This window comes from Neomonachus schauinslandi, chromosome 5 (genome assembly GCF_002201575.2).
Source record: "Neomonachus schauinslandi chromosome 5, ASM220157v2, whole genome shotgun sequence".
NCBI classification, from domain to species: domain Eukaryota; kingdom Metazoa; phylum Chordata; class Mammalia; order Carnivora; family Phocidae; genus Neomonachus; species Neomonachus schauinslandi.
In genome coordinates, this window is record NC_058407.1 from 115,229,261 (window position 1) to 115,245,529 (window position 16,269).

The 16,269-nt window shown below is 44.2% G+C and overlaps 1 protein-coding gene across 4 annotated transcripts in view; it reads right to left on the minus strand.

Moving 5' to 3' along the window:
- KIAA1217 (KIAA1217 ortholog) overlaps positions 1-14,660 on the minus strand; it is a 285,820-nt gene extending 271,160 nt beyond the window's left edge. For all 4 annotated transcript variants that reach the window (XM_044915528.1, XM_044915530.1, XM_044915529.1 and 1 more), the window contains exons 1-2: positions 14,510-14,660; positions 5,820-6,103 (exon numbers count right to left, since the gene is read on the minus strand). In XM_044915528.1, the coding sequence (XP_044771463.1) occupies positions 5,820-6,103; positions 14,510-14,579 (354 nt within the window). In that variant the 5' untranslated portion in view covers positions 14,580-14,660. The remainder of the gene's footprint in view (positions 1-5,819; positions 6,104-14,509) is intronic.
- Positions 14,661-16,269: the final 1,609 nt, after the last annotated feature.

The following is a 16,269-nucleotide window of genomic DNA, read 5'->3' on the forward strand; positions in this document are numbered from 1 at the left end:
GGAAGTTGTTAAAAAGACGAGTAGAGTGAACCAGAACTTGGGGTATTTATGAATAAACAGACTGATAAATATTTTCCTTATTTTCGTTTTCACAATTGGTGGCATATATTTCAGCACCAGACGCCCTGGACTGTGGTAGATAATGGTAAGTGGGGCCAAATGAGCCAGGTACTGAGAAAACAGCTCCAGTGTTATTTGCAAACAAGAACAAAGGCGAGGCTGGTTGATGAGGAGGCACCAAGAATCCCTGAGGGGCACTGAGACAGCACGACAGCCCTGGCCTGAGGGAAGACCTCCCGGCCTTACTGACCCCGTATCAGATAGTTTTATTGTTCACGTTCTTATCTCCTTATTTGAGCCCTCCACAATGTTTAGTCAAAGGGAAATCTACCTTCACCTCTTGCTTACTCACTGTATTGAATTGAAGAACACAGTAAACTTTCAAGTTAAAACGTATTACTCTTTCCTCCTCAAGTTCCACCACATTAGATTTAAGACTACACACAAACGAATTGTGACCACAAAGCAGGTACTATAGAAATTCTATGTGTAACTGGAAATAAAAATTGAAATATTATTTCCAGAAAGGTTTCTGAGACTAGGAGTGGAAAGCTGGTTTCTGTCGGTGACAGCTAGACGGACGTTTGTCTGTTAGTGAAGACATACAAGAAGAGCTTTTCCAAATTGTGTAGTTACACAGTGACCATGACGGAGAGCTTGCTGAACTAAAGGCCTTTCTGAACTCAGAGCTACTTCAAAAAAGTAACTGCCTTTCAATGTAAAATATATACAGCAATCTATTTTCTATGATTATCTCATATGCTCTGGAATTGAGTAAGATTTATCTTTTTAATTTTTATTATTTTTTAAAGATTTATTTGAGAGACAGCGAGTGCGTGTGTGTGTGTGTGTGTGTGTGTGTATGCTTTTGCTGGGGGGAAGGGCAGAGGGAGAGGCAAAGAGAGTCCTAGCAGACTCCTCGCTGAGCATGGAGCTGAAATTCAGCTGATTTGGCTCACAACCTGAGCCAAAACCAAGAGTCGGATGCTCAACCAATTGCCACCCAGGCACCCCAAGATTTATCTTTTTTAAAGAAATGGCGACGGAATGTCTCTACTGCTTGACCTACTGTAATCTATGTAATTTTGTTACTAAAACTTTAGAAAAATTAAAGGTGGAGGAAACAAACACCAAAGACAGTAACAAATAGAAAGACCACAGACTTGAGGAACCGTGACCTTGGTTCAAATGCCACCATTTGACTTGAGGGAAATTACTTATCTTGTCTTAGCTTCTTAGGCTCAGTCTCCTCTAACTTCCCAAATTGCAAATGATCTCTTAATTCTTGGATTCTCCACCCGTCTTTATCACTCAAATGGTACCTATCACATTCTAATTGTATTAGAAATACATTGTCTCACTCATCATTCATTCATTCATCCATTCAAAACAAACTGATCATGCTTCATTTAGATTGCATACTGCCTTAAATGCTGACTTCACAAAAGTAATTAAAACAGGGTTCTTGCCCTCCAAAGGCATATTCTATATGGGAAAGAGAAACACAAAGAGAAGTACAATAAAAAGCATGATTAGATACTACAATATAGGTACTGCAAGATATTATGACCAACTCAGAAGGTGTAACATTTGGGCCAGATCTTGAAAGATCAGTATCTGTACATGAATGCCTTATTTCTTTTACTGACTTGATGTCAGGGACCACGCCTCAACATGCTTTTACCATGGTAGGTGCCAGATAAATATATATGGGATGAGTAAGTGAAAGAAGTCCAAATTTTAACCTTTTAATGACAGAAACATACAAATACGTTTCAGAAATATAATAAATTATGCTCTGACAATGGAAAAAATAATCATCAGGTATTCAAATACGTGTTGGTAAAAATGTAAAATGAATTTAAATGCTAGTCTGCAAAGAAGAACCGCTGAGACTCTTCTTTTGAAATACCATAAACCTGGGGCGCGTGGGTGGCTCAGTCGTTAAGCGTCTGCCTAAACGACATGATCCCAGGGTCGTGCTTGGCGGGAAGCCTGCTTCTCCCTCTCTCACTCCTCCTGCTTGTGTTCCTACTGTTGCTATCTCTCTCTGTCAAATAAATAAATAAAATCTTTAAAAAAAAAAAAAAAGAAATACCATAAACCAGAATACTGTAATGCTGGGAGCTGCCACTGAAACAGTGAGAGGATCCATCACTTTCTCTCTCGGTACTCTGTGATGTTGGTGTTACTGTCCTTTGACAAATGAGGGAACTGGAACAGAAGCCATTAGCTCCAATCATACAATTAGCCCATGGTGGAGGCTGGATTCCTTTCCAGCCCTGCCTAGCCTCATTGTCAAACACCTAGCTGCTAGGTGATGTAGCTTCATACTTTGATTGCCCCACACAAGCATCAACTTTGGGGGGTCAGTACCATTACAGCTCCTACTATTCAGATAAGCATCATGCTGCAATAAAGGTCATCTGCATTTTTAAAAGACAGTAGAAGGGAGTTAAGGAAACCTCTTTTCAGTAATTCAGGCTGGAGAAAATTCTTGACTGACTTACTTTCAAAGGCTCAAATACAAGTTTTCAACCATGACTCTCCCAGTGTTTGAACTCAGATTTTGAAATGTAAGGTATGCTCTAAATTTTTCTTTGGTTTAATCCCAAGGGATTGGAATCTAGATTCCCTTAGTACCCAGATAGTTCATGTGAAATGCTAGATGCAGCACGGTTACCATCTTACTCTTACACTGCCCCAGTGGCATTCTTTTCATTAAGGCCACTTCTCTGGGAGGCAGCCAGGAAAACAGCCACCAGAAGAGTATGTGGTATTTAGAACCTCAATATTAGATTAAAGTGGTCGGACCTGTCTATTTGAATTCCTCCTTATGGCTGGTCATACGATCTTCCTGCAAAGGAAGCCTAGAATAATCTACTTTAAGGTCAGGGAGGAACAAAGGGTGTCCTGGAGAAGACAGCAAAGAGGAAACAGACACTAGCAGAAAAAGAATGGAAAAGCCAGAAGATGAAGGGCCGTCCATAGGAATTTCCCAAACCATTAACTGCCTGAGCTTATCTCTGATGTTCACAATGCTGATTAGGGCTCATCTGCGGCACAACAATGGAAGGAACAAACGTAAACACAAATCCCCGCATCAGAATCTCTCCCCCTTTAAATGGTCAGCTTGGAATACCCAAGAGTTCATCCTGAATTACCCAGTAAAGGGACAGCTGACCAGCCATGGTCAGAAGACACCTGTGGCGGAGATGTATGTGACAGGAGATCAGAGGTTGAGGCCATTAAGCCACAGTCATTATTCCCTGTCATCTGATCCCATGCACCCTTCAGGTTATATTTAGGCTCCCCATGTGAGAGTTTTAGCCAAAGCCATCATCACGGCAGTAGCAATAATTATGAGCTCACGAATAATAACAGTAATGATAATAACTAAAATACTTTTAACATGGAAAATATACCATTTTGAAGTACTAATTTCTCAATTTCTCAACAAAATGAATATATTTCTCACTTTAAAAAAATACATTCTCCCTCCTCGTTCAACACACTATCAATTTCCTAACCTCCTTTACCCTCACCCCTGTCCCCCCAACACACAACCTCACCATGTCCCTTACACCCCATGTACAGACTGCTGGGGAGGAAAAAATTTCCCTTTACCCTTCCAAGCTTTTTGGCTGGTAAATTGATATAAGGCATATTAACATGGAAAAAACAAAGTTAATTATGTACGTATGGGAGCCCCATAAGAATATGAGACCCAAGGACATGAGGGTCAGTTATATGCCATCCTGAGCTAAGGGATGGGGTAGGGGCTTGGGGCTTCAAAGGGGAGGAGGGTGATTCACAGGACAGTAAGAAGAGATGTTCGATAATTAGATGTTTGCCCTGCTGTACAGATAGGTCTTTCAGAGAAAAAGTAATCTCCGGTAATAGCTTTTTTTTTTGAACCAGGCACACTATCTAAATTATTTTAGGTCATAACAACTTTATCCTCGATTATTATGCTTTTCCTGGTAACCTCCCATAACTGACTCCCACCCCCAACATCTTCTTTTGTCTTTAGCTGAACATGGTATTTAAGGTGATGGCTTTGGCCATTCTGGGGAGTTACTCAGTTTTCCTGGGTCTCTCCCATGTATACTCAGGAGGTATACATATTATTAAACTTTTGTTTGTTTTTCTCCTGTTAATCTGTCTTATACCAATTTAGTTATTAGATGAGTCATAGAAAGTAGAAGGAATTTTTTTTTCACCATACTATCTATTCTATAGGCGATGATCAACTTATAGAACCGTGGGATAAACAAGGATTCTGAACTCAGACTTAACCAGATTCAAATTCCAACGTTTCCTTAGAAAACTGCATGATTGTAACTATTCTAAGTTTGAGTTTCCTCCATCTGAACCACTTTGGATAAAGTATGGTGCCTCATAAAAACATGACACACGACTTATATAGATACTGACCCTACTAACAACTAAAAAATAGGGATATTTTTATATATGTCAATTATATCTTAATAAAACTGTGGGACAAAAGTTAAGTAAGTAAATAAATAAATAAAATAGGGTGTATTTTCTATATACACTTGAAACGAAAACAGTCATCCTTTTCTTAATTACTAAAGAATTTACCTGCTGTACATCAACCAGGATTCCTGGTTCTTCTCTCCTCTTCTGGGTCTGCTGCCTTTTGGTAATGTGAACAAAAAGCCAACATACAGTCCATAAAGCTCATTTTATATTTTTAGGCACTCTAATAAAGATTTCAGAGAAGAGAAGGTTGAATTTAAATGCATAAAATGAGACAGAGGATGAAGTAGAAGTTCAAACTATTCAGGCTAATGCCAATTTCCATTTCCACGGATGACCAAAAGCTGAGTTAGTTAGACATCACTTTTGTAGCCAGTCAAATGGCAAGTCATCTGACTTAAAACACCAAATGTGCCTCTATACCTGGAGTGTGGAAATCAATAATAGCCTGCCCTCTTCCCCGACCACATCTATTCCCAAGTGGGCTCTGTTTCCTTTACCATGTTCTCCATCCTCAAAGGTCAATCTGATAACATGCCCATGAGGGCTACAGAGGAGGCCTCCCATCCCGTGACCCCCAAACTGCACTGTCTGCTAAAAAGTCATTGAACACAGCCGAGAAACAAAAACATCCCAAGCCACAGTTGGGTGATAATATGTATAGCTGTCAAGATAACCTGAGAAAACAGGTAGCTAATGGCAGCAGAAAGCCAAGAATGCAGAAGGGAAACATCTGTGATTAAAAGAAAAAAAGAGAAAGAGCAAAAACAGAACCCTAATGTCAGCTTCCTAAGGAAAAGGCATTTACCATAAGTCTATCCCTCTGTGCTCCACTTTACCCTGAAAATGTATTGATGTATGTATGTATCCACGCATTCATTCACTGTGCTAAGCACTCAAGTGCTATCTGAGTGCACAGTAATTGATCCTAGGCTTCACTCGGGAAAGTAATACCCCTCACTGCTTGCACGTCAGATGTATTTGTGGTTGAACATCGGGACACTCCTTTTGGGGGAACTGCATGCTCTCTGGGTCTCTCCTCTCTGGCATTCCGACAAAGAGAACTGAGCTTTCAGGTCAAACCTTTTACTGCAGGCTGCCTTCTCCTCCCAAGGCCCAAAAGAAATCTGGAACAACCCAAAGGCAGGCACAATCCACTCAACTATTTCTTCCCCTTTGAACGCCCAGTCACTTTGCTTTCCCTTGTATTCATTTCAGAATGAGCTGTGCACAGTGAAATGGCGACATGTTCCTACCTGGTCTCTCAGCCTCTCTTGGTGGCCCATGATTGCGGTAGCATGATGTGGGTATTTCTGCTTCAGATGTTCCAGGAAAGCTTCTCTCTTCCTGTCCATCTCAGACGTTTGCATTCCCAGGATTTCTTTGGAACTTCGGGGCCCACCTAGAGTGTGTCTCCTTGGGATATTGCGGGAAGACCTGGAAATTGAAACACGGCTGTTTCCATTAGAAAGGCGCTCCTTGGTTCTGCGGCATTCTGCATCTTCTAATGACGTTACATGTAGATTGCTTTTTCCTTGGTCTGAAAGACAAAAAGAACAAAATACAGTTCACAATTAATGATCTCACTAGAATCTCATTTACAGAACACCAAGAGGGTTTGTGGCGGTGGTGAATGTGTAAGTGTAACCTAACAGATTTTTTTTTTTTTTTTTTAGGCAAGAAGGGAACAAAAAATCAACAATCAAAGGAAATACGAAAAATCACACTAAAATGAAAAGTTGCAGAAAAAAATGAGCTATTTCTGACTTTTCCCCTGAGGTTATTCAAAACGAGAACACGTGGTCAGACTAGTTTGCAGGCAACTGGGTTACCCCTTACCTTCATCTGTAATTATAGAAAAGTTAACTCCAGTGGTTCTGATTATTTCTTTATTTTTAATTACAATTTCATGCTGGTAACAGGACCTTTATATTTCTACAATCTGAAGGTGGTTTCTGAGACACTTATTTCATCCCAGAGGCCAAAAATAGCTATTATAATCACTGACATGTGAGCCGCCTAAAAATTCCAGCCCCCCCCGCCATTAGAATAAAGCAAGCAAGCATTAGACTATTATTAAATTAATATTATTATCAGGTAAGAATGGAGGGGATGTGAAGGCTTAGACACATTTTATGTGAAGTGGACTTTAAAACACACAGTGAAAAGGGAAGAGATATGATATATGTGGATGGCCTTGGCCTAGACCCTTGGCCTTGACCCTGCCTCTGACCTGGCCTTTAAGGGACGAGTTGATTTCTACCTAGAAGGGAGCAAGTGAGCCAGGCAATGACAGTGTTTCACCTGCAGGACCTGGATAGGGAATCTCTACTCATTCTCAATGGTTGGCAGATGGGGTGTCGGGTTTACATATTCCAGTTAACTGGAAAAAAGGCAATTACTTCTTAAAAACCGAGAATAGAAAGAGAATGTTATGAACATTCAGATTCTCTTCATGAGGAATAGTTCTTACATCTTACACAGATGCAGGCAGAACAGAGTGTCCCTGTTCACTGAATTCCCGGGGAAAAGCACTGAGTGGGGGTCTCGGGAGTTCTGCCTTTCACCCTAGACTTAGATCTCTCTCAGCCTCACTGTCTTCATTAATAAAATGAGGATGGTGATCTAGTAATAGGTATGCAGAGTCTTCTAGCTCTAAATCCTTTAAAATCTACTCTAACTTATTTTTTAAAGAAGTTTCCAAGAAGTGCTCATTTGCTAACTATGTATCCTGAAAAGTTATGTGCAGAAAAAGAGATCCAGTATTTGAAAGTTTTAGATTGGAGTCTCAGATAGAGAAACAAGACTTTACACCAGCGATATCCAGAGTGTCCAGTTTATGCATAAAGTAGCTCATCTAAAGGCAACGCCACCAACGCATGCCCCACCTCACTGTCTAGAAACGTCTCTCTATAGAACTCTAGGTACAACACTCTTTGGTTAGGCATAGAAAACATTTTAAACTCAGGCTGGTTTTCCATCCCTAGAAGAGTGTTCTGGGAATAATTCTTCTTGTTTACTCTTCACTTCTCATTACATTGCTAATTATAGCATCCCCATCAGACACCGATGAGGAAAGGGAGGAAAAAATAGCCAAATTGGTTAATTCTCCTACTTTTCATTAGTTTCAGCAGTAAATTTAGAAGGGGAAGAAGATGAAACTATTGATTAAAAAGATATTGAGGGATTAACTGTATCCTTTATTTAGGTTGCCTTCTCATTACGTGGACTCACAGGACGGCTACCTTTTTTTTGTGGTGTCTTCTTGAATAAAACAGAGTAACAGGATCCGCTGAATGAAGCTAGATGCAAAAGATGCCATATGTCAGGCTGGTAAATACGCATGCAATCTGGTTTAGCTTTAGCTTTTGGAGCGCATATGTGTGCACATGAGTCTTATATTAGCCAAAAACTTGTTGTATACTTGATATAACACTGTTGACTTTTATACAGATTTTTACGGTTACTTTTGACATCATTAACATATTTTTAAAATTATCCAGGACAGCTAGATTAATTAGCAGGGTTGAATCTCTGGAAAGGTCACTCCTTCACACGGGCGTATATACACACAGACCCCCAGATGGCGCCTCCCATACCAGCAGGGGCAGAAAGTTCCATTCTGCCTTGCTCTGCCACACAAACTCACAGGAACTATTTTGTTTCATCCAAGGATCCTCAGAATAGGTCAAGGCAGCCAGAACAGTAGCCCCGTGGAGACTGAAGAGAGTTTTCCACCTTCTTCCTTCAGATAAATTGGGAAAGGAACAGGAGGGGGAGGGGTGGCGTTCAGAGTCCCATCTTCTGTCACCATTCACCTTTGAGCAGCTCCGACTTGCTGACTCTCTAAACCCCTATTTTTTTCCTAACACTTTGCACTGGAAGGTCAAGTCAACCTTACGGTTCTTTGCTGTTTTTTTCCTCTCTTGTGGATTCTTCTAAAATGTCTCCAGTTGCTTAACAAGGTTTAATGTGACTTGGAGGAAAGAAGCCAACAGCACCAATGGCTAATGCACCAATGACCAGATGCACCGTCCCTTGGTGGACATCCAGTCGCCGGCGGGGCTCACTCCTCTCCGTGTCTCACCTTCTTGCCCTCTACCGCCCTCAGCTATGGGCCCCATCTGTTTCCCATCCCACCACCAGGCACCTGCTCTCCCCTCACAGGCACCACCGACCACAACCCACCACCACTTTCCACATGAAGCCACTTGACCACGCATCTCAATCACTGGAGCCTTCTACTCAGGGATGCTCAGCTCCTGGGAGCTGCCAACTCCCGAGCAGGAAGTAGAGGGGACAATTCCACCATTCCAGTCATTCGGGGAGAATGTGACCTCTCAGCTGAGGAGACCAACTAAGCAGGGATAGAAACAAACAAGGGGACCAGGCAAAGGACACTGAGTCACAGTTCCACAGCCGTGGAGCCAGAGATCCAAGTCCCAGCCGATTCTCATCACCCACAATGCCATCAACACAGAAATACAGCTCTATTTCTTGTCTGGAACGCGCCTGGGCGCTAACATTTAAGTATGGGTGTGTCTAGCGGCTTGCTATTCTGGGAATCTGTGTCAAACAAATAACGAAGCTGTAGCATGAAGACATGGCTTTCAGTTTCCCCTTCCTGCCACTCCCAGCCTCTGCCCAGCCCAGGGCCACTCCTTTGTAGCTGGTTCGCAGCAGGGCAAAGAGCAAAACAGGAGCTCCGCGCGGAGAAGAGCCCCTCCAACATTCCCTGGAGCAGAAGTAGGGGTGAGGAGGGCAGAAGCGCCCCCGAGAGAGAATTTCAAAGGGCTTCCTGGCTGAGATGCAGCGAGTTATCCCGCAGGCAGGGGACCACGGGAGCTCTGATGGCTTCCGCCAGGTCCGCTGACTTCCAGCAAGGGGTCTGCGACCTTGCATCATTCGGACATTCCACGCGCGCTTTCTACCTGACAGCCAGCAAGGACACTTCCCTGAGATTTTTACTCCTGAGCTAAGACTAGGTTAGCCACAGCCTCTTGGAGAAGGAGTCCCTCACTTCCTTATAGTGGCTCCTGGTTAGCTATCTCTAAGGGGTAGCTTTTAAAATTGTGCCAAGTTCCTCTCTGGTCATAGGACCATTGTGAGGAGCTGCTGTTTTGTCTGGCTGTCTATTCGGACCTACCGTGGCAGTGACGCCATTCTGTCCTTCTGTATCTTCAAACCATAACGTCCTTCCGCTGCACACACAGAAAGACTGTATTTTCCAGGATCCTTCATCCAGATGGGACCTCGTACTAATTCCTCTGGTCAACGCAAGTCAGGTGAGACACCTTTAGTCCCGGGCCCCCAGACTTCCTGAATAATCGTCCATGCTCTTTCTCTTTCGTCTTTGGCTCGTTGAATGCAATAGCTCCAGTGGAAGCTGCCAAAGCCTTGGGGAATGGGGTCCCCGAGTCAGCCTAAAGATGGGCCCCCAGGAGATCCACCTGGCCAGGAATGTCCGCATTCCACTGTGTTCAAAAAAATTAACATTGACTGTGCTAAACCACAGATATTTCAGGGTTGTTACAATTAGCCTATCTGACTAATATATATCACATATTTTGCTGGGGGCCCACAGGGTTCCTTGGTTGGCCAGTTCTCTTGTTAATATCCTACAGATCACCACCGTACACGAATTGGCACAGAAATTGCAGGTGAAATCAGACCATGATAATGATTCACCTAAAAAGCCTGAAAAATTAAATAAGTGACAAAGAAGCTTTCTGGTATAGATTTTAGACAAAAGAGGAACAGTCCCTCTGCTCCCCCGAAAAGTATTCTCATCTCAAGTGTTGGTCAGATGATTCATTCATTCATTCTTGAAAATATGTATGAGTGAAAAAAAAAAAAAAAGAAAATATGTATGAGTGCCAGCTCCGTACACTAAAAGGAGTTAGGAAATGTAATGAAATTGTGATCAAGATAGACATAATCTCCTTGCCTCCCAGAGGATCCACATTATAATTAGGGATGCAGACAAACAAACAAATAATATGTAATAAGTGCTTGGGAGGATAAAACAGGTAAGGGGTAGAGACTGATGGGGCAGTTTTAGAGTTCTGAGCAAAGACTTGAGTATCGGGGACTCCCCAAGCTTGCGCTCCGTGGGGGCTGCCAATGCTATTTTTTTTTTTTTTGCAAGTTTAAGGTGTACAGTTTGATACATTTATATATTGCAAAATGATTACCACCCCCCAAAGCAAATACTATCTTGAAACACTGGTGAATCAGGGGTTGGGGGAGGCAAGCAGGTGGACTGATTAACACTTCACCTGCCCAGGGGTTTCAAGAGCTTAAGGAACTGAGGAAAAGCACACACCTCGGGGCTGCTGTGGGCTGATACATCCCAAGGAACACCCCAGGATCACTCTGAAAAGCCCCTGGCCTTCAAAGGGAGTGTCAGATTTTTAGACTGCAATTCAGCCAGTAACTACTGAGTGCCTACTCTGCACGGTGCACATCGAGGTACACAGTCACACTGTTGTTGATCTAAGCATGCTGCCTATTCAGCCATGGAAGCCTCATTGATTAGAGCTATTCCTGAGGCAACCACATGCCCCAATTTGCCTAAACAGTTGTGCGTTACAACTGCTGTCCCAGCGAAATTATTTATAGGGTGCCTTTTCACTCTCAAAAGTGTCTCGGTCTAGATGGTAAGTTTACATGATCACCCAGGGGATCCTTATCTATAGTAGATTGGTAAACTCCAAGCCCTCGAGTGGGATCATTAGCCTTTTGTTCAAGAAATATTTATTGAGTGCTTTCTACGTGCCTGGTGCTCTGTTAGGTGCAGGGAACGTAAGGATGAAGAAGACCTGGTCTGCCCTGGCATACTACACTGTAATTGAGTGAAACAGATACAGAAATGAATACCATCAAGAGTGCCAGGCTAGGAGTAGGCATGGGTTATTATGGGTGCTGTGAGCAGAGGCCTGGCCTCCCTGTATGGTCCTCATGCTGACCGAAGACCTGGAACGGAAGCCATCTTCCTTCACAGCCTTGCTTCACCCAGAACTCAATGGGACCCTACACATCTAACCTGAATACTTCTCACCCTTACAATCTCTCCAGCCACCCCTCCCAATCTTCCCGACCTCTAAATGCTCAAGTGCCCCAGAGCACCCCGTGACCTGTACATACAGACCCAGTCCTAGCAGATCTGCCATAGACCCTAGACCTTTCTCCTCAATTCCAGTGGAGAATATCACACAGCGCTCAGCATCCCCATTTAGATGTGAGATAAACATCTCCATCCTAATCTATCCAAAGGACTTCCTGTTCTCCTCCTCCATTTCCAAACCAGAAACACCCTCTCCCCTCAGCTGCACTCAAATGCTTTCCCATTTATGTAAATGGCGACTCCATTCCTCCAGCTAGGCAGACCAACATTTCTGAAATCATCTTTTGCCTCCTTTTCTCTTATGTTCCACATTCAATCCCTCAGCAAATTCTTTTGGCTTTACTTTCATTATACATCTAGAACCTGTTGTCTTCTTATCACCACCTGTCCTACTACCCGCTGGTCCAAGCTTCTGTATGGTTTACTATAGAAGCCTCTGAAATGGCCCCCCTGCCCTTCCCCTACCCCCACTTGGGTTATTCTCAGTATAGCACCCAATATTTCCCTTTTATATGACAAGTCAGACAGGCTCCCTACCTCCTTTGAAAAAAAAAGCTAAAATCTCTGCCAGAGTCTCATAGCCCTGTGTGATCTGGCCTGGGATGACCTCTTAACCTCTTCTCTCCCATCCTTCTCCCATGTCCCTGCTGTTCTTCGAACAAGTTCTTGCCTATTCCCTCCCTTGCCTCTTTCAGATGTTTATTCAAATATACACCAGTGAAGCTCTCCCTGATAACCCTAGCTACAGTTTCACCCGCAACCATACGTACTCCCTGTTCCCTTTCCCTGCCTTATGTTTCCCTATAGTCTGATTTCCATTTAATAGAGTTGCTAGATAAAATATGAAATGCCCAGCTAAAACTGAGTTTCAAGTAAACAATGAATAATTTTAGCATAAGTATGTCCCAAATATTGCATGGGATATACTTACACACAAAATTTATTTGTTGCTTATCTGAAATTCAAATTTAACTGAGCATCCTGTATTTTTTTTTTTAAGATTTTATTTATTTGACAGAGAGAGACACAGCGAGAGAGGGAACACAAGCAGGGAGAGTGGGAGGGGGAGAAGCAGGGTTCCCAGCTGAGCAGGGAGCCCGATGTGGGGCTTGATCCCAGAACCCTGGGATCATGTCCTGAGCCGAAGGCAGACGCTTAACGACTGAGCCACCCAGGCGCCCCCATCCTGTATTTTTATTTGCTAAATCTGGCAACACTGCCGTCTAACATGCTATATATTTTGCTTATCTGTTCATTGTCTCTCTCTCCCACCCCCTTCCCTCCAAACACGGCTCTTAGAACATAAGTTCAATGAAGGCAAGTATTTTCCATCTACTTTGTTCACTGCTGGATCCCCAGCAGCTAAAACAGTAACTACTACATTAACAGATGCTCAATATTCATTGAACGAGTAAGTAAATAAAGTGATCACACTCCCTCAGCCCAACTATCTTCAGCCTCTGAAGCATCTTTGATTTGCCGTGGTTGTTTGAAAGTTATTTCTTAAAGTGGTCCCACTCTAATTGCTCCTCTAGATTCTGTGTCATTTATTTCAACAGAGGCCCAAAGACTGAATCCCTGCTGTAGGATCCTGTCCTATCAATTAAGGGAGGGAAGGAAGCCTTATCTCCCACCGGACCCCACCGACCAGGCGCCCTCAAGGAAGAGTGCTCTGTTTTAGAAGCACAAACACAGATACCTAGACTGATGGCTGTAAAATGGGGGATTCTCGGAGGTTTACTAAGCTTAAGGTTTCCTGAGTTTCACCGGGCGGGGGAGTAAGGGGGGTAGGGGGGTGGGGGTGTTCTCTCTCTCTTGTAATTCCGTTTTCTTCAGTCTAGCTTAGTTTTGCATTTTCAGTGTGGATGAGTCATTTGTTACTTCCCTTTTGCCTTTTTAAAACACACACACCTTTTCCCCTGTGCATAATCCCCACTCCCACGCACAGCACTGCAGCCCCGCAAGCGCTTCTTTTAGTTCCTAACTGGCCCCTGGATGAACCTGGGGTAGGGTGGGCGGGGATGGTTTCGGATTGTGCGGGTTTCAGAACATGCTGCCTATATGATGCCATATGATAGGCTCTGGCATCATAGACGTCAGAGACTGGAGAGCAGAGAAGTCCTTTCTCCACCCAACGCCACTGTGAAATTTCTTTGGAACAACATAAGCTTCTGGAAATTCCCTACGGAAAAGACAAGTCTATCACAAACACAATTAAAGGAAAACTGCCTGGAGAAAATTTACCAAAATTGTCTTAACAACTCCCAACTTTTGAATTAAAGCATGCAGAGATCCACACAGTCCCATCTATCGTCCGGATGTACCCGTGCTCCCCTGCTGTTCCGATCTGTAAAATGAAACATCCCTAAACTCTAATTTAACCCTAAAATTCCGCCCAACTTGCGAGCAGCATGCCTTTGCCTCATGGGATCCCCCAACCAATGAATGGGAATGCTGCCGTCCCAGAGACAGCTTCCCAGAAACAGCTCCTTTCTCCCACGGCTGGAGCAGCGAGTACGAAAAGCTGCTATTAGCGATCTGTATTTTGTCGCTGCCTAGAGACAGAACACATACGGACTGCTCACTGTGCCACACATGGGGCATCCCCACGCCACTTCTATGGCTGCTTAAGAAAAGCCTGCCTGAGATAAAGTCAGACCCAAGAGATCACAGCTCTCCACGCAGTTCTGAAAACGCACACCACCCCCCAAGAAATGCGCGTTCTCTCTGCCCTGCGCCGCGTCTCGGGTTCTAAGAAGCAGCCAGCGGCGAGGAACCCGCGTAACTGTAACTCCATCTTTGAATGAGTCTGTTACTTACCCTGCTTCTGTCTGCCGTCTGCTGAGTGAGGAAGGCACGGCTCACATTTCGGGCTTTCATTTTCTTCCATTGTCCCTGCCTGCGGCACAAGCTCCTCGCTGCTCTTTAAACTTCAGAGCGTAGCTCGGAAAGCTCCCAGAAAGCGCCTGGAAGGGGGCCCGGGGGGTGGGGAGGAGGGGACCGTGCGAAACCCCACCCCAAACTATTCTCCACTCCGGTGCAAAGTCTCTCTCGCCCGAGAAAACTGCATTCCAGCGTCAGGCCGCCCCCCGGCCCTCCGGCCCTCCGTGCCTGCGTCCCCGCGTCCGCGCGCCCGCCCGCCGGACTGTCCCGGAGGAAGGCAGGGGCGGGGGGGAGAGGGGGGAAGGCTGTGCTCCCCGAGCCGCCCGCTGCCCCTGCCCCTGCCCCGGGTCGACTCTGCGCCGCGCGCGCCCGAGGCCCCAACAGGTGATGGGCTTTCCGACCCAGGACCCAGACCGCCTGTTTGCACTGCTGCAAACCGCCCAGATTCCGCAGCCGGGGGAAGGAAAACATTTCACACAGGATCACCGGCAGGCACTGAACGCCGGGTCTCTGGTTTCTTTAATCTCAGACACAGAATGAGCCTCCCAAATAGGCTGATAGACGCATTACTAAACAGCCAACTGCTGAACATCGCAAATTTCGGAGAAATCCCTTAAAAAAAAAGAAAGAAAGAAAAACAAAGCGTGTATGCTGAATGTTGTTAAGTAAACACTTTCTGGCACTAACTGTTTAGAACCTGATTAACACATACAAAGAGGTTGTTTACTTTTCACACAATTTCAGTCACTTCAACTGAACTTTAAAAAGTTTGTGCTCATTTGCCTAGGCTTTGACTCCGCCCCTTTCCCCCAACACACACACACACACACACACACACACACACACGTCACAGATCTGAAAAGTAAACTAGTAAAATCAACCTTCTGAAGTTCTCAAGTGAATTACTTTAAAATATCTGAAAGGCAATAAAATTGCTTTTCTTTGGATGGGCAGAGTGGCATCCAATATACTCATTCTCCTTTTAAACTATCTACAAATATTTATTTTGTTCTTTACCCAGTCCTTGGAAAACTGGCAAATTTCCCAGAAAGTGAAAATAGGAGGCACAATGTCCACACACAAAAAAAAGGATGGGAAAATAATCTAAGCAACATTAGCTCTGCCATCCTAGCCATCTAACAGTAACACAATCACTAGTAGGAAGAGTGTGGTATTTTCATCTACAGCGGCCCCATCACTTGAAGGGAAAAAAAGAACAATGATTAGCCTGCTGACCATACCTTGACCCAGTTTAATCGGCCACTCGGGCAGGGTTTTAGATTAATTTAGATCAAGAATCTACCAGAACAATGGCTGGCCTATCCTCCAGATTCTGACCTTGAGTCACCTGTGTGTTTTGGCAGTGTGGGGGACATATTTTGGCCATTTAGGGCAAAACGATGTGGAAGCCCCTAAAGGACAAAGGATGTAGACCAAAAGGAAAATGACCACGCCAGAGAGTGAGCCAAACTCACGTCAGGAAGGGAAGAAGAGACCTTGAAACCCCTCAGAGGATTTTTCTTGAAATCCAGGAGGTGGTGAATCTTCTAGAAAGTTAAAGCCACGCCTGGCAGCGTTCATACAGGCAGTTGAGTTGACAGAGCTCAAGGTCTCCGCGACTTTGCAACAGAATTACCTGGTAATCTTGCTTTAAGGAGGAACTAATATTACACAGTTTCTGTACTGGTTTCCCGCAG